The sequence below is a fragment of the Acanthisitta chloris genome, unplaced genomic scaffold (genome assembly GCF_000695815.1).
Source record: "Acanthisitta chloris isolate BGI_N310 unplaced genomic scaffold, ASM69581v1 scaffold4554, whole genome shotgun sequence".
NCBI lineage: Eukaryota > Metazoa > Chordata > Aves > Passeriformes > Acanthisittidae > Acanthisitta > Acanthisitta chloris.
Window position 1 is genome coordinate 39,186 of NW_008668609.1, and position 24,493 is coordinate 63,678.

The following is a 24,493-nucleotide window of genomic DNA, read 5'->3' on the forward strand; positions in this document are numbered from 1 at the left end:
CCTGCATTAGTTGCTTTCTTTCTAAATGTTAGATTTAAGTGAAATAGGTACCAAGCATAATATACAATGCAATCTATAGATTTACAAAGTCCCTCATCAGAAAGACTGAAATGCCCCCAAGGCTGTAAAAAGCACAGAAATCCAGTGTTGATGCATTTTTTGAGCAATAATGTCTGAACACATTCAGAAATTCACCACTGACATCAGCAGTTTCACTCACCTAAAACTAATGGAGTTTGTCTGCTTACAAGCAGAATTTCTTTATCAAGCCTCAGATTTATGAACAACAGTGACTAGGAAGGTACATTAAGGTTGATCACTGACATTTCCTGAAAGGAAATTATAACATTAAACACTGTGGAGATTTTAGCTTGTTTTCCCAATTATGGGAAGCCCTGGTAAGAGTATTTTCCAGTGTGTCAGTTCCCCTGTGCTTTATGTCCAATCCTAACTTTGGTGATTTTTGAGCTTTTTAGCCTGATATCAATCAAATTTGACAAAAAATTAACAAGCAAAGCCATGCAGTTAGTATAACCTGATGGAAATATGGAAGCTTGGTAGAAGACACTGATGTTGCCAGAGCTTTGTCAACACTACCAAAGAACTCACTCTAGAGAATAACACACGGGAAAATAGGCTGCAGTGATTCCTCGGACTGAGGAACTACTCATAATTTTAGCTCGTCTTACAAACCAAACTGATTCTAAATTGTCTATACCGATTTGTTTGTTTACCCAGCTAGGGAGATTATATTCTAACTGAAAAATCTGAATAATCAAAGAGACAATGCAAGACAAAGTTTTGGCCTTTTACTGTCGAAAAGGAGCCTGGTTTCATGTTAATATCTTCCTGTTCAAAGGAGGGACCCCTTCCCTTAGCCCCTCCCCTCAAAAGGCAAACTATCCTCCAAAACAACTTGCATTGCTTTCAAGACTTTTGGTTTCCAGAGCACTGCAACATTTTCTACACCCGATGCATTTCTCAGCGTTCCCGGGACCAGTGCGAGTATTACTGCTGAGAACTGGAAGACAGAAGTACAACCTGTCCAGAATTAAACTTTACCACAACTTACTTCTGCAAGTTCTTCCGTCTGGATTTAAAATGAACCCAGAGTGGCATCTACAGTAGTATGAGTCCTCAGCATTAACACATTCATGTTGACAACCTTGGTTATCCAAAGCACAGAAGTCTACAACTGAAAAAGAACAAGACCAACATGTGCAATTAGAAAAACAAAATCAGAACTATTATACATAGATATTATGGTACTAGATACACACAATAGCTATAAAAAAAATGAAAAGCTGACATAATTTCTGTCCTCTAAAGCCTATCTGCAAAAAGTGCACTTTCAACACCAGCTGGTAAATCACATTTGACATGAGCCCTGGATAATTTCTTAAATTTCAACATTTATCAACTCTCATATTGTTAGGAGCTTTCTCAACATGTTTTCTCAGATCTGGAAACCATGCCTCAGTCAGTAACTCTGTCCAGATGTTCACACTGTAGGCCAGGGCATAGCAAAGTTTGTTTGATTTACTTCTGTCTCTGTCTCTCAAGTCCCAGTCCTGGAATTGCTCTACTTTTCCTCAGTTCCCTCCCAGCTGTATTAGCTCTCAAGAGCTGTTCCTGTAGCCTGAGAACATAGAACCTTGGCAATATCTTCTACACTGAGGACTGTCACACTACATTCATTCCCTCTAATGTGCTCCAGATTCATTCAGTACAAAGCAGCTGCAGCTATGAAGCTCGAGAGCTTCAGGCTGATATTCACCACCAATACTTTGCTTATATAACATCTTCTTTAAGAAAAAATAAAATATTACAGGCAGTGCAGTCGTAAGTCTGGTCATTTATTACACAAACCTGTATTTACAAGGTAGATTGCCAAAGGGGAATAAGGTAATACTTCAGAGTTTACTCTGTCAGGCCCATTCAAAAGTGCTAAAGAAGTCAACTGATTTTTTTTTTTACATCTCTTTGCAGTCTACGCTCTACCTTCACAATGAAAGTCTTAGAAGAAATCAAAGATAAGTCACAAAGCAGGTGTTCTCTCCCCAGAAAGCTTACATTAGGCAAGTATACCTGAGTCCTTCTGCAGAAGATAGTAATGTGCTTAGCTTCACACAGACATTTACTGAGACAGGTTCCTCTTTGACAACTGAGTAATTCTTTCACTACTTTATACAGCTGAGCCTTACAAATTTATTTAAGGGGCAGTAATTTGTTTCAATTCAATCAGTTCTTTATTCAATTGCCCTGTCTTTGTAAATCATGCACACTCAGGAGGGCTGAGATATGTAGTCAAGGTGTTCTAGTCAGGAAAGCAGATAGTCCTTTTAGTTACTCTGAAAGAGTTTCTTTTAACCCTTCAGAGTATTTGTGTTGAATCAAGTCAAATTAAACTACTTACTGGCTACTGTGTGAGACCATTTTCCTGGGAAGCACCTTCCTGTTTTCAAACTGAATAGATTCACATAAAAACCTAGTTACTGAATATCTATTTCAAGGAGATAATGTGTCATACAATTAGCCAGCTTTCCTCTTAAATTAATTCTAACCACATACACATTTTCAAGTGTTTTAAAAGACACATTAAGAAATGGGTAGACCAAAGAATATACATTTTTTTCTGTTTAGCATCATGCCTGGGAAATAGCCCATATGGAATTTTCTGTAAAGTCATCTTGTACTCTGCATTTAAACCTTAACAAAATTAATTTCTACTGCCATACCTGCAACTCATCAACTAATGATTATAAAGCTAAGAATAGAATATTGAGTTAGAAGGGACATACAATGATCATTTAGTCCAGCTGCCTGACCAATTCAGGGCTGACCAAAAGTTAAAGTATGTTGTTAAGGGCATTGTCCAAATGCCTCTCACACACTGACAGGCTTGGGGCATCCACCACCTCTAAGAAGCCTGTTCCAGTGTTTGACACCCTTTTGGTAAAGAAATGCTTCCTAATGTCCAGTCTAAATCTCCTCAGGCACAGCTTTGAACCATTCCCACATGACCTATCCTTGGATATCAGGGAGAAGAGCTCAACAAATTTTTCCAGACTTGCTTTTTAGGATTTGTAACCTTCTGGGAATCTCTTACTCACAGAATTAGGTCTGTTGGCCCATAAGAACAATGAACATATTAATTTAAATAATGCCTTTCCACTAACACAGTTAAGAAGCAAGACCATCCACTTGGCAGTTGCTTTTGGAGATAAGTAGTATTCCCTTTTTCCAATAATTTTTGTATACAAATAACAGTCAAGCTTAGCCTTGTAGACTGGCACTAGTAATTGACCTATAAGGGCATTTCAATTTTAGCTTCATGCTTCATTTTGATGGTACTTGTTTAGAAGGGAAACTTGTCACAGCATTCCAGTCAGCAAATATGTAAGCTGTCCATGGAATTAAAGAATCCTGAAAAGCCTGAGAAAAATTATACATTTGTATTTCTTATACTGAAGTACTGTAATCCTTTAGTTGGTATACAGAAAATATACATAGTTTGTATAAGAGTAAAGCAGAATAATATTTCCCTAACTCGTATAAGTTTCATTATTTTCATATTTTTAGTGTCATGAGACATATATTAGAATGTGAACACTTAGAGATCTGTTTTTAACATTATCTCATGCCTATTTCAAAAAGATTTTTTTCTCAATGATAAATTAATTTCCTTTTTAGTAAGCAAACTATTAATTCAGTTGTTACCTCACCATGTTTGTTCCACCCTGTTTTTCTTGCCCGGAATTAGTAAGTGATGAGAGCCATCTTTTACTTCCAGTTAGCAGTTCTGCCCTCTGGGTGCTTACATTGCCATCTCTGAACCATGGACAGCATGGGTCACACTTCTCTTGTACTGGTGTTTTACTCCTATGATGTTTATATAGGTTATTCAGCCTTAGGAGAACAAAGTAAGTTAAAGAGAAGGGTGGAAGAAAAGAGTAGGAAGAAAAGGTGACAGTGAGTAAAAGCATAAGGAGGATGAAGAAGCATGGGGAAGAGTAGAGCAAACTCGTGGAAGACTCATAAGAACCTAAAAAGTAGCCAAAAAAATCTAGTGGTGTCAGGTCCGCAGAGATGTGCCAGCAGCCAAACCACTGCCAGGACAAGAGGACCCAAGCCCAACAGCTGCAGCTATATGGAGACAGTCTAGCACTAGTGCCAGGAAAGAGATTTCCAGCAGCACCAAGAAGGTGGAGAGACTGAGTGTCCAGCAGCATGATGGAGAAAGAATGGCTCACTGCCACCAAACTTAAACTTACATGACTGTTTGTGTGAAAAACTGTTCAAAATGGGAAAGCGATAAGGGCTGTGCCAGCCATACTTACAACTGAGCAGACAATTTCAAATACTGTTTAGTCTACAAACTTGTTCATAAACTGTGTGTTACAAACACTCAGAGTGGTTGGCTGTTCAGTGGTCACTTTGAATGGATACATTGTTCTGGCTGCAAGCTTCTATTTAACTACTGCCACTCAGGTAACTAGCTGACACTAGCCCCAACCCTCCCTGCCATGGGCAGGGACACTTCCCACTAGACCTGGTTGCTCAAGGCTTTATCCAACCTGGCTTTGAACAGGGTTGGGGCATCCATAGCCCCCCTGCACTACCTCGTCCAGTGTCTTGCCACCCTCATATTAAGAAATATCTTCCTAATATAATTCTAATAAAAAGAAGTATTAATAATGTGCTTTAAAATCACAATTAACACTGCTAATTATCTTAGTGGTATGAATAGCATGAATTGCTCAAGGCTTTATCCAACCTGGCTTTGAACAGGGTTGGGGCATCCATAGCCCCCCTGCACTACCTCGTCCAGTGTCTTGCCACCCTCATATTAAGAAATATCTTCCTAATATAATTCTAATAAAAAGAAGTATTAATAATGTGCTTTAAAATCACAATTAACACTGCTAATTATCTTAGTGGTATGAATAGCATGAATTCAAGATTTTTGTTAAACTAGGTACAAATGAATAGAAATCAAGTGGAGAGGAAAACCAGCTATAAAATGATGGTGAACCCATGCATGAACTGTATTCTGAAAATAATTGAAAAGAGAATGTGAAATCTTCAAATGTCATCAATAGAGCTTATAATACGCCTGTATCTCTTCATGCCAAACAGAGTCAGTGAGGAGGTAGAAAAAGATGTCAAAGATGTATCACACCTCTAAATAGCATCTCCAGACTTTGCAGGCAAGTTATTAACAGGCAAAATCCCAAATGCCACTGCAAAAAATTTAATAAATTGCATAGAAATATTTTTAAGCTTTTAATATGAAAAATAGACTTTTTATTTATTACAGAGGATAATATTAGATTTGACATACAAAGAATTTCACCAGAAAGATGTTCTGGTAGCTACCTTCCTGGTAAGAGTATCTTGGACTGTCAAGGGCCCTTCAGCTTAATAGAGAGAAGATGGTAACAACAGCTGATGACACTAAACATGAATATTTTGGATTAGAATATATGGGAGGAAAGAACTGAGAATGAAAGAACCTACCAACAGAAGTAACAGATTTTCTGTACCAAGATATCATCAAATAAATAGCAGAGGAGTATATCCTTTATCCTAACACAGGGTCAGGTCAAGACGATCAGCTAAGGTTATTGGATGAACTTTGGTGGAATGTTAGGTGTAGAAATTTGAGCCAGAACATCCACTTTGCCTAAATAACCATCATTAGCTGCATTTTCAAAAAAACCCAAAAAATCTGACTTCAAAAAGCAGGTTCTTAAAAGGGTAAATTAGTGGCCAAATTATGCTGGGGATAAATTATGCTGAGAAATTCAAACACTCCTAAACTGGAAACATGAAGCTACAAGTAAAGAAAACATTTCTGAAGAGTAAGTACAGAATGAATGTTCTTCAAAATCACATAGGTTATCCTAGGCCTAAAAAACCTCAAAACCTCATTTGTGTATCTTACGTGGAACTACATGCAGAAAGTTCCATAAACTGTCACCTATTTTGTGTCTCAAAACAAGGTTATCCTGCAAGGTAATAGCTCTGTGAAGGTAATAAGAGACAGATATATTACTTTAGTGATGTTTAAAATTACAAGAAAGAGTAAGGTGGTGGGCAAAAGCATTGTGATGGCCTGGGGAGATTTGAGGCCAAGGATTCACTTGGATTCACTTCCATGGGATTTCAATATGTATTTGAAATTAAGCATGCATTTAAATGCTTGCCTGAAGAGAATACCTGACTAATAAGGCAATTTTTTTTTGTGGTCTCACTAGCATTTTTTTGTGATAGATACCAGAAGACAGTATTTTCCCAGAATTTAGCATGGGATGAAAAGTTTACAAGTAGGCTATGAAAAGTTAACGGGATAGAAAAAAAGATTATACTAAAAGTATTTGCTGTGTATAAACAGGGAAGAAGAGTAAGATACTTACACGGTAACAGAGAGGGAAGCATGTTTTGTGTTGAAAAATTATTGTACTGTATTTCCACAGTCTCTCTTTTGAGCTGTAATTCTTAGAGCTGATGTTTACTTTTATTGCTGTGACAACCCACCCTTGCAATTGCCCATAGTGAAAATTAAAGGCACATAATGGGCAGGTTCTTAAGGGTGCTAAACTTTCCTTAAAGTCACCTTTCCCAAAAGAATTTGAAATCTCTCCTGGCATGACCATAAAATCAAGTGAGAAATAGCAATAGATTGTCCCCTTTCAAGTTTTTCCATGTAGAACTTCTGTCTGAAGAGGAGATACCAAGTTTATCTGGCTTTGTTCAGTTCTTAATGGCCACATATATCGTGCCAGTACATTGCTGGCCACCTACACGGATCTAGAATTAAACATCTGGTGTGTTGTTACAGAACAGCAATGTTACTTTCTGTGTGAAATTGGTTGGAACAATTTTCCCAAAACACCATTCATTATCAGTAAAGACCTACAAACATGCCAATTATGTGTTCTTCCTCATCTACCACTCATACAGGAGAAGAGAACTTCCCATCATCTATCGCTAAACTGGATACTGGATACTCATTTACATTTAATTTCCCTTTGGTTTGTGTCAAGAGATAAATGTGAATTGCTGAACTCATACTCACCAACACAGTTCTTTCCATTTTGATCAAGCTCGTACCCTTCATAGCACTGACAGACGTAAGACCCAGGTGTGTTCACACAAATCTGCTCACAGGCATGTTTCTCCACAGAACAAAGGTCCTGAGCTACAAAACATAATTGCATGAATATGAAATGCTTTCACCTTCTATGATGCACAGGTGAACTATAGAACAAAAATAAACATCAGGAAGAGATGGACATATCTTTAGAGATGAGCTCAGTTTAACACAGGTGCCAATGTTCTGGTTAAAGTTTTACACAAGCAAGACCCATCACTCAAAGCTGAGGCACTCATTCCTTCAGTTGAAGGCAATGACTACTGATGGGCTAAAGGTGCCTAGTAGAGTTGCTTGATGCATGATTCTCCAGAAAGCTTGAAGGGCATTCTTCAGTTGTTGGTTTTTTTTAAAAAAAAAGTAATTGTGTTTGTGTCTTTTTTTGGGTTTTTTTGCATCACCAGATAAATGATGATAAGGTTGGAAAGGGAAAGAAAGGGAAACCACAACACTGAAAGACTTGAGGGTATTTGATTTCTGAGTTTTAGAATTTTTCAGTTTTGTGCAAAATACCACAGCAAGTTACCCCCCCATGCAAAAGATCTCATAAAAAAAATTACCATGACAAATGAGGTCAGCTCAGCACCTAGCCAAATGGAGCACACTGGGCTTTGTTTTCAACAGATTAAAGCTTTATGAGAACCCCAAGTTTCCCCAGCGAATGCTCTGAAAAGCAGAGTACTTTGTGTTGCTGAAAGACTGTTTAACACATAATGGTCATTTACAGCTACAAAATAGGCTTTTGGAACATGTTTGAGGAAACTAGCCAAGCAAAAACGAATTTTCTTTTATAGCTGTCTGCTTCATATCAAGCAGCATGATGAGCAGCATAAACAGTCGTTTAACTCTTTTGTTCCAGTATAAACACCCATAAATAGATAATTTTCCAGCTTGTTTCAGCTACATTTCCTCTTTTGTATTATTTTGTGTATTAATGTAAGATTTGAGCATCTCTGGAGAAGAATGGAAGAGATTAGTTAAACAAACAAATACAGCGTAATGAGTAAAGAATACCCATTATCTGACACAACCACTCTTTTCTAGAAAAGTTAGACCACAGTATGTGAAAGGAGTATCCTTTGCATGGATGCAAAACCATCATAATGAAACAAATGAAAGAGTATTTCAAGTTAAACAAACAAAATAACTATTTCCCCCCTAGTTTTGTTCTGGAAAATAGCTGGGTTGCCTTTCCCACCTCCCCCATGTAGAAAGCAACAAATAACAAGTATGGCAGATTTTCTTCTTTCAATGCAAGGAAATATTTTTGGTTTTTAGAAATAATGTTATTATGAAATGTATCAAGGAAGAAAATTATCTTCTATTCAAAACATAAATGCACTGTTTTCCAGCCTGAAGCAAAGTTGTCAGTTCACTGCTGATTGAAACCATTTAGTTAAGGGCTTTTAAGAGTACTGATATGGTGTGCTCTCACAGCATAAAAAGAAAAAAGGAACAGAAGAATGAAAGCAGAGTCTAACTTCAGGTACAGAAGAATGAAAAGAGAGTATAACTTTAGGTACATAGCATTCATCTTTTTTGCACTGTTTAGTTTAGAAAGCATTACAATATATATGTAAGGAAACTATTTGTTCATGACAGAACTGCCAAACACATCCAAACCTTAGATAAATACATCTGGTTTATGTTGATCATGTATTGCACTTAACATAAACATGATGAAGGTTTATTTTACTTAGAGGTCAAGTGAGGAACATGTTGTCTCTGTGCACTTGTGGGCAATTAACAGCCAATGAAGGTAACTAAAATACAGACTGTGGGGTTTTCTATCACCATGGTTCCCTCTACCTCCAGAACTAAGCTGTCCTGTTTGTCCAGGCTTGACCCTCTATACCCATCAATTCTGTTACACCTCTGTGGTGGTTTCAGACATAATGATTTGACCTTCCCTAGACTGCTGCTGTATCATCTCCCTCTGTCACCAATGATTTGCTCCACCCTAGCACGTTTAAGGCCAGTTTGATGGCTCTCAATGTTAGATTTCCAGTGCTATTTGCTAAAATTAGTTCATAGTTTGGTGATGCAGAAACAGTCCATTAGAAGTAGGCTACAAATTTCCCTTTCATATTTATTAAACTGCAATATGGTACCATCTGATCATTGATGATCAAAGCAAGTACACAATCAAGGAAATCATATGTGACAGGTAACTGGGGAAAACTAATATAAGCCATAGCTAAAAAATAAAAAGTAAAGCAATGCAGCAAAGGGCTTCCAAAAATGGTAATCAGGGAACATATAGAGGGCTACTGTGCATGGGTCACCAGTAGGAAAATTACACACAATTCTAAAACTCTTTGAAATTAATCTGTAATTTGAAGCAATACAGTGCCCAAAAGCTGGACTACTGGCTGATAAAACCTGTGGAAATGTAACACAATAAAAAAAATAAAAAGGAGAGACAATAAAGAAAGAATTTTTCATACTTGTAATTAAAATTTTTTTTTATTAGCTCCCAAAAAATAGTTCAGTTGTCAAAATTGATGCTAGGGACAAGGATTGGGACAATGAGTGAGAGGCAATTAAAAAGAAATGAAATTTTGAATATCAAATAAATTTCAGAAACTTGAAAGAAAAAACTGCTTGTTAAAAATGCCTTAAGAAATTAAGTAGCATAGGCTACCTCGCTCTCTTTTTCCTGCTCTCTCACTATTTCCTCTCTTTTTCTTTCACTCTCATGCTTCACCCCAATTCCCAAACAGCCATGTGGCAGGATCAATGCAGGATCTAAGGATTGGTGATTTTTTGGTGCTAGCTCTCTCCCCTTTCTGTCTTTATCTCTCTCTTGCCCCATACTTTGCCCAAGTAAAGCATGGTTATCATATTTTACACTCATACTCTTCACTGAATTTGAAAAGTGGTGTTGCAGCTTGTGAGCCAGCACCTTTGGTTGTGTGTTTTGGCTTGTGAGCCTGTATCTTTAAGAGTTTTGGTGTGGGAACTGAGAAGTTACTATACTGTATTGTACAGATTAAGGGCTTGTTACCCTCCACTCTTGTTGAAGTCAATTGTAGAAATTTAAGAGTTTGTTTGCTAACACTTTTAGGGTCTAAAAATTGGGTTGGTTGTCAGAGTTATGGCAACTGCACAATAAAACAAGTTCCCTGACAGGTGGTCTGGTGTCTTTCTTCAGCCTGACTAGAATTGATAATGATCATCACACTCCCTACAGGTGGGTCATGACAATTCCCATTACCATTTACTGAGGCTCTGACTGAAACCATGTGTGTGTCCCAATGCACATGTGAGGATTCTAACCCCCAAGCTCTAAGGATTTTTTTTGGTGCTAGCTCTCTCCCCTTTCTGTCTTTATCTCTCTCTTGCCCCATACTTTGCCCAAGTAAAGCATGGTTATCATATTTTACACTCATACTCTTCACTGAATTTGAAAAGTGGTGTTGCAGCTTGTGAGCCAGCACCTTTGGTTGTGTGTTTTGGCTTGTGAGCCTGTATCTTTAAGAGTTTTGGTGTGGGAACTGAGAAGTTACTATACTGTATTGTACAGATTAAGGGCTTGTTACTGCCCCATACTTTGCCCAAGTAAAGCATGGTTATCATATTTTACACTCATACTCTTCACTGAATTTGAAAAGTGGTGTTGCAGCTTGTGAGCCAGCACCTTTGGTTGTGTGTTTTGGCTTGTGAGCCTGTATCTTTAAGAGTTTTGGTGTGGGAACTGAGAAGTTACTATACTGTATTGTACAGATTAAGGGCTTGTTACCCTCCACTCTTGTTGAAGTCAATTGTAGAAATTTAAGAGTTTGTTTGCTAACACTTTTAGGGTCTAAAAATTGGGTTGGTTGTCAGAGTTATGGCAACTGCACAATAAAACAAGTTCCCTGACAGGTGGTCTGGTGTCTTTCTTCAGCCTGACTAGAATTGATAATGATCATCACACTCCCTACAGGTGGGTCATGACAATTCCCATTACCATTTACTGAGGCTCTGACTGAAACCATGTGTGTGTCCCAATGCACATGTGAGGATTCTAACCCCCAAGCTGCAGAGTCACCTCACATACTGCCACACACTCACTGTTTCAGTGGTCAGTAAGCATTTGATATGAAGTACAACACTAAGCAAGAGACACTAAGAATCCACTAATCCCAAGCTACATGATTCTTTTATGGTACTCTCCTAAGATGCAGAACATCAAACACAAGGATAGGATTTGAGCCTGCATCCTTCACTTTAATTCTAAATTATCAGTAGTGAGGGGTACATCCTAAGCTCTCAAAACTACTGTCTCCTACAGCTTTTTGAAAAGATGTTTTCCAAAATTTTTCTTCTGGCTAAAATTAGTTTGGCAAATTTCATTTGAATACATGCACTGTTGTGGGATAAGAAACTGAACTTTTACCAAGTACATTTTCCACAAGTAAGATCAGTGTTATGTAATTTTTAAAAAATAATGATGGACACAGAAATAAATTTGGCATACTCATCTAATCTAGTTTGCTGTTAATTACTAGAAAGCAAGTTGAAATGGACTGAAGAAATACTGATTACAAAGATCACAGCTAAAGTGAAAGTTTGTTACTACAGACTATACAGCCAATTACTTAAAACTTAAAAAAAATCAACATTTTTAAGAAGAAAATGAGATCATAAGCAAGACTTCTGACACTATTCTTTGAACAGTTGCTAACTTTTTCACTTCAAGCTGCAGTGAGGAAGAACTTTTCAAAAATGTCAAGTTACTTCACAGTTATCTAGTATGGGGTTTATGGCGCCTCTCTGTACTATTTAGTACTGTTGCTAGCTAGAAAAGCTACTAAAGTAGCTGGATTCACTTCATCTGAGATGCTAAAGCAGTTATTCCTTTGATTGCTTCATTGTTGAACTTATTACACCAATAAAATTCAAATGCAATTTTCTGTAGTTACAGTGTACCTCTGTAGAGACACATAAAATTTAGCTTGATGTATTTCTGAAAGTTTTATAAGAACTTCACTTACACAAAGCAAGAAAAAGAATTACAACTTCACCTTTCTAGACTCTTTCTGATGATTGCCATTAATTATATACTGAGCTCAGCTCTTTATGAGCCGAACAGAAAGGGTATGTGATCTTAAGCACTTCTTGGGAGCATGAAAGGGCAAAGGTAAGAAAGATAACATACTGCTGCAAGTCTTCTGGTCAGCATTCAGAATGTATCCTTGTTTACATCTGCACAGGTAGGAGCCAGGGGTGTTTATGCAGAAGTGGTCACAGTGATGCTCAACTGTACTGCACATATGAGGCACTGAAAGAAACAATGTAAAACATTATTAATTGCTGGTCTTAATTACTTGTGACTGAAAAAATGGTGTAGAAAATTTTACTGAAGTAATTTAGAAATTTCAAATTAAGTGTTGCTAGTAAAGACAAAAACAAGAGCTTAAGAAAACAAAAATATGCAAAAGAGTATCTGAAAACACAAATTATTTGGTGGTCCCAAGAAGAAAATGAAACAAACCTAACACATTCAAATTTAGAAAATAAGTGGAATTTAAGTATAAATTGCTTTAGAAGAAAATCACCACACAGTGCAACACTGAAGAAGAAGAATTACTAGAAAACAACTTAATGAAGATAATATTTTGCTTGCTTAGTTATTGATGTTGAGGAACATGCATGTAATAAATGATGAAGCTGAGGACATGCATCTCCAAGATTCAACAAGCAGGAGCTGAGCTGAGCTACACTCCAGATTATAAATCTTTCTGAGTCTGTTCTTAATCTCCTTGTATTGTATGCCTCTAACAGCAAGTAGTAAAATGCAGCAGCCTGAGACAGTAAAAAAGAATGATGGGCCCATTCTATCCAATTCATTGTTGAACTATTTTTCTCCAGATCAGTATTTGGGAATTAGGAAATCTCCTTGATGTTTTCTATCTACTGTAGCATTGCTTGTATGTCATTTCTGTAACATATAGGTGAATTACTTCTCAGAGAACACTGCATGGAAAATAAACTGTTTCGCTCAACAGCAATTAGGGATCAATGTGTTCCTTAATGTGCTAGGTCAACAAAGCTCAAAATTTATGGAACAGATATTAACAGTAATCTTCTATAAGCCACAACAGAAGTCTGCCAACTAACTTAACATGTGGTATGTGTGGGACTTGTGGAAAAAACCCCACATGTGGTTTTAAGATATATACTGTGTATCTGCTCTTTGGAATGGTTACAAGAGTTAGGCATTTATTACTAATACACAAACCACCACAATTCCCAAATTGCTTAATCAGCTTCTTGGATCTTACAAATTTCTGCCATAATAAAACTTCCCAAGTACTTTTTATTCATGTGAATACAGACCTTCTTTGACTTCTTGTCTTTTCATCTTTCTGTCATTCTGAAAATGAAAGCATGCAATGATAGGTATCCCAATAACTCAGTCCCTTCTGAGAATATATTGTTACCATCTGTTACCAAGCTCCTGATATACTATCACATAAATTTTTTTCCAAAGTGTCTCTGTTGCACCCATTCCAAAGCACCAGTGGTACTCTGGTCATCAGTCTGATTTCCGTGGTGAAGGGTCCTGCTGTCTGTGTAATTTCTGCAACCTCATCTGTCGAAGGTGTTTGGTGGTCACAACCAGGGAGTGAAGTAATAATTCACAGTGATCTTATAGTTAAGGAATTTGAACGTGAGCCTTATTGTGAATTAGATTTTATCTCTATGCCTCAGGGTCCTTATTTTATTTTGGGCAAGCCAATCATATCAGTATCTTCAAGGAAGGATCAACCTTCACAATATCTGTTCAGAAAGAGACATGTGTATCTGATTTACAAGAATGCAAGTGACAGCTGTAGAGCTGTGAATAATATGTTGGTTTAGTCCAAAAATGCTAAATACCCCAGAAAATGACACCAGGAATTGCACTGAGTCAAATATTTAAAGTTAATGGGTGATCTTGTCAGATTTAACCCTGTCTCTGTGCCCCCATTACTCCCACATAAAATGGGTCTGACACCACTATCTATTTTACAGGAATGTAATCCAGATTTTATTTGCCCTGACTGCTCCATCCCAAGTTCTGTCTTTCTCACACTTCTTCTAATCTCTATCCCCTTTCCTGGATGCTGTCCCCATTTCTGTTTACATTCTTCTGTGTTTTCAACTCTTGTCTCATTCCTCATGCCTCTGATTTTCCAGGAAACTCTTTGCTTCTGTCTTACCTTGCTGATCAGTAAAAAGAGGCCCTTGGGATCCCATGGCTTCAACTGCTGTTTCTGGCATCCCCAAATCTTTAGCAGCCAGAGATAGCAAATGCAGGGAAACTCTGATTTAGCAGAGGATGGAGCATAGCCAGTTTCTACGGATTCTTCTGCGAATATAGCTGCTAGGCCCCTGGCAATCTCTGCCATCCGTGGGTAAAGAGTGGTTAATTTGGTTTACTTTTTAATTTCCCCACAGAGCTTCATCCATGGTTTTCTGTTATAATCACAAGAACCATGAAGACACATTCTCACAGACATAAGGGCAATCCAGACACAAGGACAGTCAGGAACAAGGTGTCCAGATGTTCAAATCAGATACAGTGATATTGCCTCTGGGTCCACACCTGAGAGGATTAAAAAAATCTAACCACATTTCCTGGGACGAATGTAGGTGCCCTAGGAAACAGAGGCTATGAATGCTTAGATTACTCTCTTGAAATTCAGGAAGCTGAACACTGCTTCACAGTTGAGAGCCAATAAAATATTCAGGACCCTATCAGCAATTCAGTTTTAAGTTGAAATCCATATGAATCTAACAGCTTAAATTCTCTGTTGCATGAGGGTTTTTAAGTACATCTTAGGATCTTTCAATTTCCAGCACAGCAGACCTTGCAGAGACATTGCCTGAGAATGGGAGGCAGCTGCAATCCTTGTCACCTCCGTGCTCCTCCATCTGCAGGGGGATGGTTTTATGGAGGAACATGTGTTTGATTAGAAGTGAGCTATAAAACTCTAATACATTTACTGGACACTGCCTAGTCAGAAAAAAAACCCCAAGTAAATGGCATATGTATCGGATTTGTTTCTAAAACACAAATCCAATAATAGAAAGTTTTGAAGCATTTGCTGTTCATTCCATTTAAACTCTCACTCCATTAGTTTACTTTTTCTTGGTTTTTAAATATATCTTACTACCCCAGCAAATAATACAGCAAGGAAGAAACAGGAAAAAATCTACTATCTGATGAATGTCTGTGTTGGTGTTTTGTGCTGATGCAGTTCAGCTGCTCTTTGAAACAATTTTGGAAAAGACCAAGTAAGGAAAATTCTCCAGACTATCCTTACAATAAGCCTCAGTTCTTTTCTGGCAAAAGCATCCCTAGAGATGAGTGAGCATTTAATCTCCCCATGCATTCTTTTTCTGGACTCTGCTGAATAGGCCTCAGCTTAATGCCAAATCTATATGAAGCACTTTCATATTTATCTCAGGAAAAAATAAAATTATACTAAGTATACAGATTGGAATAAAATGAATTATGCATGCCATGACATTTGTCAAAGGCAGTTTCTTATCAGGGAGTTACAGATGGAAGTGATATCTCTGTTGTAAATTAATACCTATCAAAATATTGTTTACTTTATTGTATGAATGAGTAGTATCATTGTAATGGATTTTCCTAACTTTCTGTATTTAAAATGAATAGAATACAAACACTACCATGTCTGTGCCTCACATCAAGTCACAAGGCATGTATAGAAATGATTGTCTGCATGGAATTAACATATAAGCTTCAGAAGAGGAATCCATGAACTCCATAGAATATTTAAATAACCAAAAAACTGTTCATCAGTTTGAAGTTTCAGTACTAAGGGAGATCACCTTTAAAAGGAATAGATGAAAAAACTTATTAGATATTCAAATAGGAAAGTGTTGTATATTTATTGCTATTATGCAATAAACAGGAAAATATGACCTGTGTGTTTGCCTCGCTGCTTATAACCACTAGGAATTAGATTATATTTTATGGCACATAGCAGTAGAATTAGATTTTCCCCACATGTATGACTGCTGTTCTGAATGATGTTTTGCTGATCTCCCTTTTTTTCAATATATATATTCCCACAGAGAAGGTTTCATGTAAAAAAAAAAGTTTCACTGTCATGCATCATTTTCTTCCGTGCTCTACTTTCATCTACACATTCAAATCTATAGATGGAAATCTTACCACAGAGTTTAGTCTGGAAGACAGAGGTCAGTGTTTCAATCTCACTGAAATTAGCAACCAGAAACACGTGCTCTTCATGTGGTTCGCTGCCAATGGATTTCAGTGTGTTCATATCTACTCTTCCCACTCCAATGGCAAAAATGAGGATCCCTGAGTTACGTGCTTTAGCGGCAATCTCTGCCACTGGATCCTGAGGCCTCCCATCCGTCACTATCATGATAATTCGGGGCACATTCTGCTTCAGAGATCGAGCTCCTTCTGACTCTGAAAATGCAATGTTCACTGCATACTGCAGAGCCAGTCCAGTCATGGTGCCAGTTGCCAGGTGCATCATCCTCTTCACTGCTCTTTCAATATCCTGTTTCCGCCTGAAGGTCTTCAGCGAGAACTCCTGTTTGACTGTGCTGCCATACTGAATCAGACCTACACGGGTGGCATCAGGACTGATGTCCAGGAACTGCAGGATGGTTAAAATGAACTCCTTCACTTTTTCGAAGTCGAAATGGCGTACGCTGCGAGAGCTGTCAATGATGAAGACAAGGTCCAGACGTTTGTTGTTGCAAGTATTTTCTAGAAGGCAAAATGCAAACAAAAATACTTTACAAGATTTCAAAATCCAAATAGTTTCAGGTTGACTGTCAAAACAAACACCCTGACAAGTGCTGGGAAAATGCAGGAAAAATAGAAGATATCAGAACTAAGACTACTTGGGCAATATAAATTTGTTCTCCAGTAAATAATAAAAGTTGCCTGTTACATGATCATTATGAATAATTTTGTGTATGTGTGAGATCAGTGTCCAGAATGGTTAATGGCAGGGAAATGAGTAGATAGAATCACAGGATCATAGAATGGTTCGGGTTGGAAGAGACCTCAAAGATCATGTAGTTCCAACCCCCCTGCCATGGGCAGGGACACCTTCCACTAGACCAGATTGCTCAAAGCCCCATCCAACCTGGCCTTGGATACTTCCAGGGATGGGGCAGCCACAGCTTCTCTGGGCAACCTGTTCCAGTGTCTCATAGTAAAGAATTTCTTATATCTAATCCTTATATCTAATCTAAACCTGCCCTCTTTTAGTTCAAAGCCATTACTCCTCGTCCTACCACTAAATGCCCTTGTCAAATGTCACTCTCCAGGTACTTGTGCCATACTCTGTTGTGTCATTCTCGAAATTTTTATTTCATACACCACACAGGATGGAAATCCCCCCTGGATTACATAGTTGCTATATGAGTGGGATGCACTGTGATGCTTTTTTTGTGTCTGAGAATTTAGAAATCTAATACCATGACGAGGCAGGGTGGTATCAGTCCTCCATTACAAAAAGGGAAAACAGAACACAAAGAAATCCAGGTCAAAAGCATCTGTTAATTGCACTGACTGACAAGTGACATGAAGGGACCAATTTTTCAGGGAACTTGGCATTAAGCAGCACTTTGCATGTACAACGTACAGCTCTCAATGACATCAGCTGCAGCTGTGAGTGCTCAGCACTTCTGCAAATCAAACCCCATGATTTCAAATGCATAATTAATGGCCATCTGGGAAAATTTTCGTGTATTGGACTATGTCAGCATCACACAGAAATTCTGTGGCTGCATCTGATAGAAAATCCTGTTGTCCACAGTGGCCCTTAACTTGGCCAAGAGACCACTCATACACTCCCTGAAATCGTCTATTTCAGCCATCAGCAGTCTTTTTTTTTTCCAAGAGCCACCAAAACATAAATACCACAGAGTATGTCTATATCTGACAATAGCACAGGCAGGCCAAGCTACCATAGATAACAGCAGAAGTGAACACTGGCTCCATTCTGGGCATGCTACAATCTTTCTGGGACTCTGGGTACATTCTCTGGCTTCTGCTCAGTATCCTTTTATGAAAGAATATGAGATATATGTATGAGTTGCATGATGATAATAGATAGGGACTGACCATTCAAAGGAAGCCACCACATGGCAGGCTTAAGGCTAGCAGGGGGAGGTTAGCCATGAGCCTTGTCACAGAAGACAGCATATGGAAAAAGATTAGAAAGACTTTGATGAGATGCTGAGGATGCTGATCTACTGAAGTTTAATATTTACATTCAAGACTCCTACAAATTAGGAAATCCCTGAGCCTCAGAAACATGGCACTTCACGGAATACCTGCAGGTAGCATTGTCTTGTCCTTAAACTACTTCATATGCATCCACTTTTTACCTCTTTCAGAGGCAGGACACAGGGTTAGAGAGATCTGTGGCTTCGATCAGTGTGTCTGCTCATCTTAAATTTCTGTGTCTGTGAATAAATCCGTGAGGTAGTTACTTGCCTGTTCGTGTGCCTGGCTTGAAAGATTAAAGATGGTGAGAATGCTCATCAAACTGCAGTGTTGCCCTCATTTTACAAAGCTGAGATACCCCTAATCAGTAATTTCCCTTATTGTCCAGCCCAATTCAATTCCCAGAGCACTCTCATCCATCTTGTACAGTGAATGAGGCAAATGCTTGGTGGAAAAGTAGTGTTTGACTGTATAATTAAAGGTCATGTCATACTGCACAAGTACAAGTGGCCAATCAAAGACTCAGTTGGAAAAACATCTGTCTGTAGACAAGCCTTTACACGAGTTCACTTGTGACTGCTGATGAATGCTCATCATGCACTTCTGCCAAGGCAGAGGGTGAGAGAGATGCCTGTTTTCACTGGTTAACTCAGAGGCCTCATTCATAGATTACCAAGAACATTTGTTAGCATAGAATAAAAATGCTCTTTAATGACAATAAGAATGACTGCCTGGATTTATTCATGTGCACTCTACAGTATGGCTTTATTCACAAGTGTACGAATATGCTCGGGTTGCAGGTTGAATACAAGCCAAGTTGAGCAGAAACAAAATTCATGTTCTAATGGAATTCAGATATCCTGAAATAACTATTTTCCATCTTATTATGCTAGTGGCATATATAATTATTAATCACCTTTACTAGTGTAACACAGAATTGACTCTTCTAGGCTGTTAAATCATTAGAACAGTTTCTGATACTGTTGTCCTAGGACAATTCACATTTTCTCAAGCAATCCTTAGGCATGATATGGGAAGCAGCATGAGCCAGGGATCTATGCTGTGTGGATGCACTGGTCTGAGAGCTCAGGGTATTCAGTAGCAGAGACACAGGCTACTTTGTACCACTGGTCTCGGTGCTAGAGAGCAGCCCAAGGCGCCAGCTAAACTCAAGAGGCCATCTGGCCTGCATTCACAGTATTAAACTCACCTTCCCACTGAAATAGAGTGGTGCCTACTCTATAGCCTCTGAACTGGGCATGGGGATTGCTTGGGGATTGCTATTCACTGCAGGCCAGAGACAGCTCCAGCAATTTAACAGCAGCAATAATGGTGGAGCTCCAATGCCCATCAATGTTCCCAGCACTGTTTAATTTCCTCAAAGATTTCCATTTGGGGATATTCAAACTGAACACATACAAAGAACCCAAGTTTTAGATGGTGGTTTTCCAAAAGTTTTTGCAAGCTGGCTCTCTTGAAAAAACTGCTTGTTTAAAAATTAGTTAGTTGGTTTTGATTGTTGTCCTACATCTTTATAACTCCTTAATTTTTTTTTAATCTGGCTATTACTCATTTGGTTATGTAGGTTTTTATCCTAATAGATAAGGATGGATAAATGTTAAAGGCTATTGTTGTATGCAAAGCAAAAGGAGGTTAGTTCAATTTGGTAAACACTACAGCAAAGTTAAGACATTGAAAAAGTAATTTGTAACAAACAAATATTAGCTCCATGAAGATGGTTGTTATAGACTAAGTCAATTTAAGCTAAAAGGATTAAAACTGTTAAGAGAAAATGAGATCATAGAAAAACTATTGCTTGAGCAGGCTTTAATGGCAATTTTAAGACTTTGTGTTTCTTAGCTCACTCTGCAGTAATGTATATACAAAAAAATTACATGTCTTGTGACACTGCCAGCAGTAACACCAGGCTTATTTTTAGATTTTATCTTTGAGTGAAGAAGTCTTTGCTCAGAATTAAATAAAAAGGAGAAAACTGTTCACCCGGTTAGCATATTGTACAACTTCTTCCTAAAATTCTCTTCTCTCCTTGACATTTTATTATTTCACTCTCTAGGCCTCAACCTTACTTGCCTATCTTCTCTTTACAACTTCTTTATTTATAAATCTCTGTATAACTTCTACCAAATTTGTTTCAAAATGTATAAACTTGCTGGTAGTCAAATATTTTTTTCTTGGAAGTCCAGAATTCTGGTTTTCTCTAGCTAAATATCCAGCCAGAAAGAATCTGTTTGACAGGTTCTCAGATAGTTCCAAATGATTTCTTAGTTCATCAAGAAGGCTTAATCTTTTTGTCATACAATCATGCAAGTAAAGAATACTCACATTTCCAATTCATTTATAAATATACTAAGAGCAAAACACCTTGGAAAACACATTTTAAGATGGTCGCAAAGAATAAATGAAGAAGAGCAGTAATTCCAAGCAGTTCTTGTCTCTTGTGAGGCATTTTGAGCAAGTTAGCTTCCACTCCTTTTTTTTTTCTCATTTGCATTCAAAGAAGGGCAAAGTATGGTACAGTGCTTTTCATATATAATCATACCCAGTCCCTGAAGTAAACGTGAGAAACTGCTCAGTACCCCTTTCCTAGCACACATATGTCTTGCACTTGGTTCTGCAGGTGACTTCACCTCTTACCAGCTCTGGGACATGCCCTGGCCCTAAGACCTGCCCCTGTACTCCTTGGCCCCATCCTTGCTCTAAGCCTTTCCCCAAACACACAGGCCTATGGCCCTAACCCAAACATTCATTATGAGTCTGGCAGCTCACCCATTCCTCCTTACAAATTTCTTCATCTGGGAACAATCTCTAAATGGAACACAGCCTCCAGACATTTCTTTATTGCCTCTGACAAAATCTTTTCTGAACTTCCAAAATTTCTGGAAGAACTGTACAGCAGGAGCCTCTTGTCCAGAGATTTCCATTTCCTTCTACATGCAAATGCTTCATCATTAGTCACTGCAGGAGGGTACAATATTTTGTTCTCATTTATTTCGATTCCTTCCCCGTCATGCTTTTCAAAATAACAAGGTCGGTGTTAATTCCAGAGTCTCAAAACTGACTCCTAGTATTTCTCCATTCTTTACCAACACTGGTGCTGTCTCTGACATGAAGCCAAAGTATGGTGTATGGATACTCTCAAGTTTCTTAGTTCTTTGTGCATATTTCAGCTGTTCTGAGATGGAAACTGTTGGGTTTCCTGACAACAGTCAAACCTGCTTTCATGGTCAGGAGGATCAGGGAGAAGGTTGTTTTCCTTGCAGGCAGGGGAACACCTGGACACAGGGATAAAGCATTCTGATATCCCAATGCCAGTCCTGGCAGCATCGACGTCTACCCACAGCTTCCTGACAGGAACAAATGTTATGTGCTCACAGCTAAGCATAGCTTACACCCCTGAAAGAGGAGGAATTCATATTCTGAGCCATGATGGAGAAACTCTGTGGTACACAGTTAATGAGACTTTGTATCCAGTTCCTACAGGCAGCCTGGAGGCATTTACTCTGACTGCAACTGTCCTTTCCTGCACTCATCTGCAAAACATCAAACCACAACCAACATAAAAAACTGATTCTATGGGAGAAGGTTATCTCCATACCTTTCTCCTTGAAGATCTGAAAGATCTTGTCTGAGCTATTTAGGGTGCTGTTGGAAGAACACAGAGATTATTAAGACAGAACAGACAAAGTAAACAACTGTTAGTACCAGCATAGAAAATTTAGTGAAAAAATTGAGTTTGTGCTGTCCTGCTTTCAGCACATTAGCTTAATGTTTTCAAAATACTATCCATACTTTTTTTTTTTAAAGTCACCTATGCCTTTGTTTATGGGGAAAGCTGTTAGCAACCTCAATACTACTCATTGATCAGCTGACCTGAAACCACCTATTTCTATCCATTGGTAATGCTCTAAGTATTAGATTCTTTCCCAGAATAAATTCAGAAGCAGCACCATTGGACAGTGCTGTCTCCTGAAACATGTGGGACATCATGCCTACTGACCAATCGATAGTTCTACCACTTCAGCAGTATTTAATAAGTAAATGGTGCCTTGAAACTACCAAAGCAATTTAAAGACATGCTGCCTTCATTCACAAGTGTCTGATTACTCACTCATGACTACAAAATGAGATGTTTCTTAAGTTATGCAAATGCTGTTTCCAGGATTTTCAAGTTAATTTTGCGCTTTTTAATTAAGTAGCTAAAGTGCAATGAAGGCAAACCCACACTTCTGAACATCAGTGTTCTTTCTTTTGGCCTGATCTTCCTTCAGGACAAAATAGACAGAGAAGGCTTTGAGCTCCTTGAGAACTGACACATAACAAGAGTTTGTAATTTTACTCCCTGAATTATTGTCAACACAAACTCTTTTTCAAACAAAAACGGTATTTCACAGTAATTTGTGGGGGTTGAAACAAGCAAATTCAGAAATACAAAGACCATTTGCTGTTTAGTTCATGACTCAGCTTTTTCTGTAGCAGCATATATTCTTTCCTCCTGTAGAAAAACTACAAATCATAAATAAAAAAGGAAAAGGAAAAAGGGAAAAAGAAGAAAAAAAGGGGGAAGTTAAAAGAATAAGGTAATAAAACAGAGAGAGGAAGGAGGAACGGAGGAAAAGACTTTGTTAGTTGAAATACTCAGACATTAAAGAAATACATGACAATTCTGTGTGATGCTGGAAATAGAATTATATCCCATATAATTTAAATTACTGAAATACCTTTCAGGTGGCTTAAAAGTGAATGCAATTTTGATACATTACTTGAAAATTAATAATGAATACTAAGTACAACAGTTGGCAAGCATAATGTTGTTATGTGGTTAAAAATCTAATGCAGACCAAAACCTAAACTTTCTGATCTCCACGATAATTGGTTGCAGATGAGCATACTCAGATTAGGACATAAATCCCTGGGGTCTCTCAGGGGCCCAGTTAGCCCGCATGGCTCAGTAGTTGGGCCTGTTTGAGGGATCACAGCTGCTGCAGGGAACAACTGGCCAGGCAGAGATATGATTGCTGTTCACATCTTGCCTTCTCAGACTCCAGAACCTCTGCTAGGGGCTGGGGAGGCACAGCCTCTGCACAAACCAGGCTTTCAAACTGCAGAGCCACAGAGAGAACCTGTCCTACTGTGCATGAAACCCAGAAATCTGAAAGAGCAGCTACTGTGGGGGAGAGGCCAACAGCTGACAGAAGAAGATGAAAGCTGAAGTTTTGAGAGTTGGCATGAAATCCATGAGAGACCTCTCTGCTATTGAAATAAACACTACTGAGAAGCAAAAAACCCATTGCTAATATCATCCTGAGGCACAAAGATTTTAAGATGCACCTACACACTTCAGAAGAAAGAAACAGATAATTTCACAGACTGTAAAATGCTTTGCTTGTTTTCTCTCCAAATATAACACATTCCTATTTATATGGCAATTCTATGGTTTGATTAGAGAACTGATAGGTAAATAAATTGATAGGCATTTGATTGCCTTGTATCCTTATAAAAGTTTGGTTAGGCTTGTGCTTATATTTGAACTAACTACATGATAATTCAAAAGATGTAATTTGCAATCTCTTCCTACCTTAATCTACTGCCTAGAATAGTTTTCATCTTCCCCGTTACTGTACCAGTACAGTATGCCAAACACATGACGAAGTTATAACGACAATTCTGACTTTATTTGTGATACAGACTTCAGTTACGATGATTCAACTTAACATGTCTGAGGACAGAAGACTTGGCAGGGTTGCATTTATGTGAAGAAATAACACCTGCACACATATGTTGAAGCTGTGAATGAATTTCTTACAGCAGTTGTCATCCCATGTTGGCTCACCAGCCTACATTAGCAGAATGGCCAGCTCTTAGTGTGAAAATATACAACAAAATCAACCAAAACTAAACAGGAATCTTATCTGCACTCCACTGAAGCATCATGGGTTGGACTCACTTATCGCATATTTTGCCATCCAATTTGAAGCTTAAAATATCTTGAAATGGTTAACCTGATAATGTTTTTGAGCCCAAAAGTTATATATACTCAAGTTCAAAAATGGAGTTGGATATAAGAATGTTTGAATAATTTTACCTGACTGTATCAA

At 38.1% G+C, this 24,493-nt stretch overlaps 1 protein-coding gene across 1 annotated transcript in view; it reads right to left on the reverse strand.

Annotated features, from left to right (window-relative positions):
• Positions 1-16,996, reverse strand: part of MATN2 (matrilin 2) — a gene marked incomplete at its 5' end in the record, with an annotated part of 50,807 nt that extends 33,811 nt beyond the window's left edge. The window contains 4 exon segments of the mRNA XM_009072953.1: positions 1,073-1,195; positions 7,082-7,204; positions 12,300-12,422; positions 16,335-16,996. Coding sequence (XP_009071201.1) covers positions 1,073-1,195; positions 7,082-7,204; positions 12,300-12,422; positions 16,335-16,996 — 1,031 coding nt within the window.
• Positions 16,997-24,493: the final 7,497 nt, after the last annotated feature.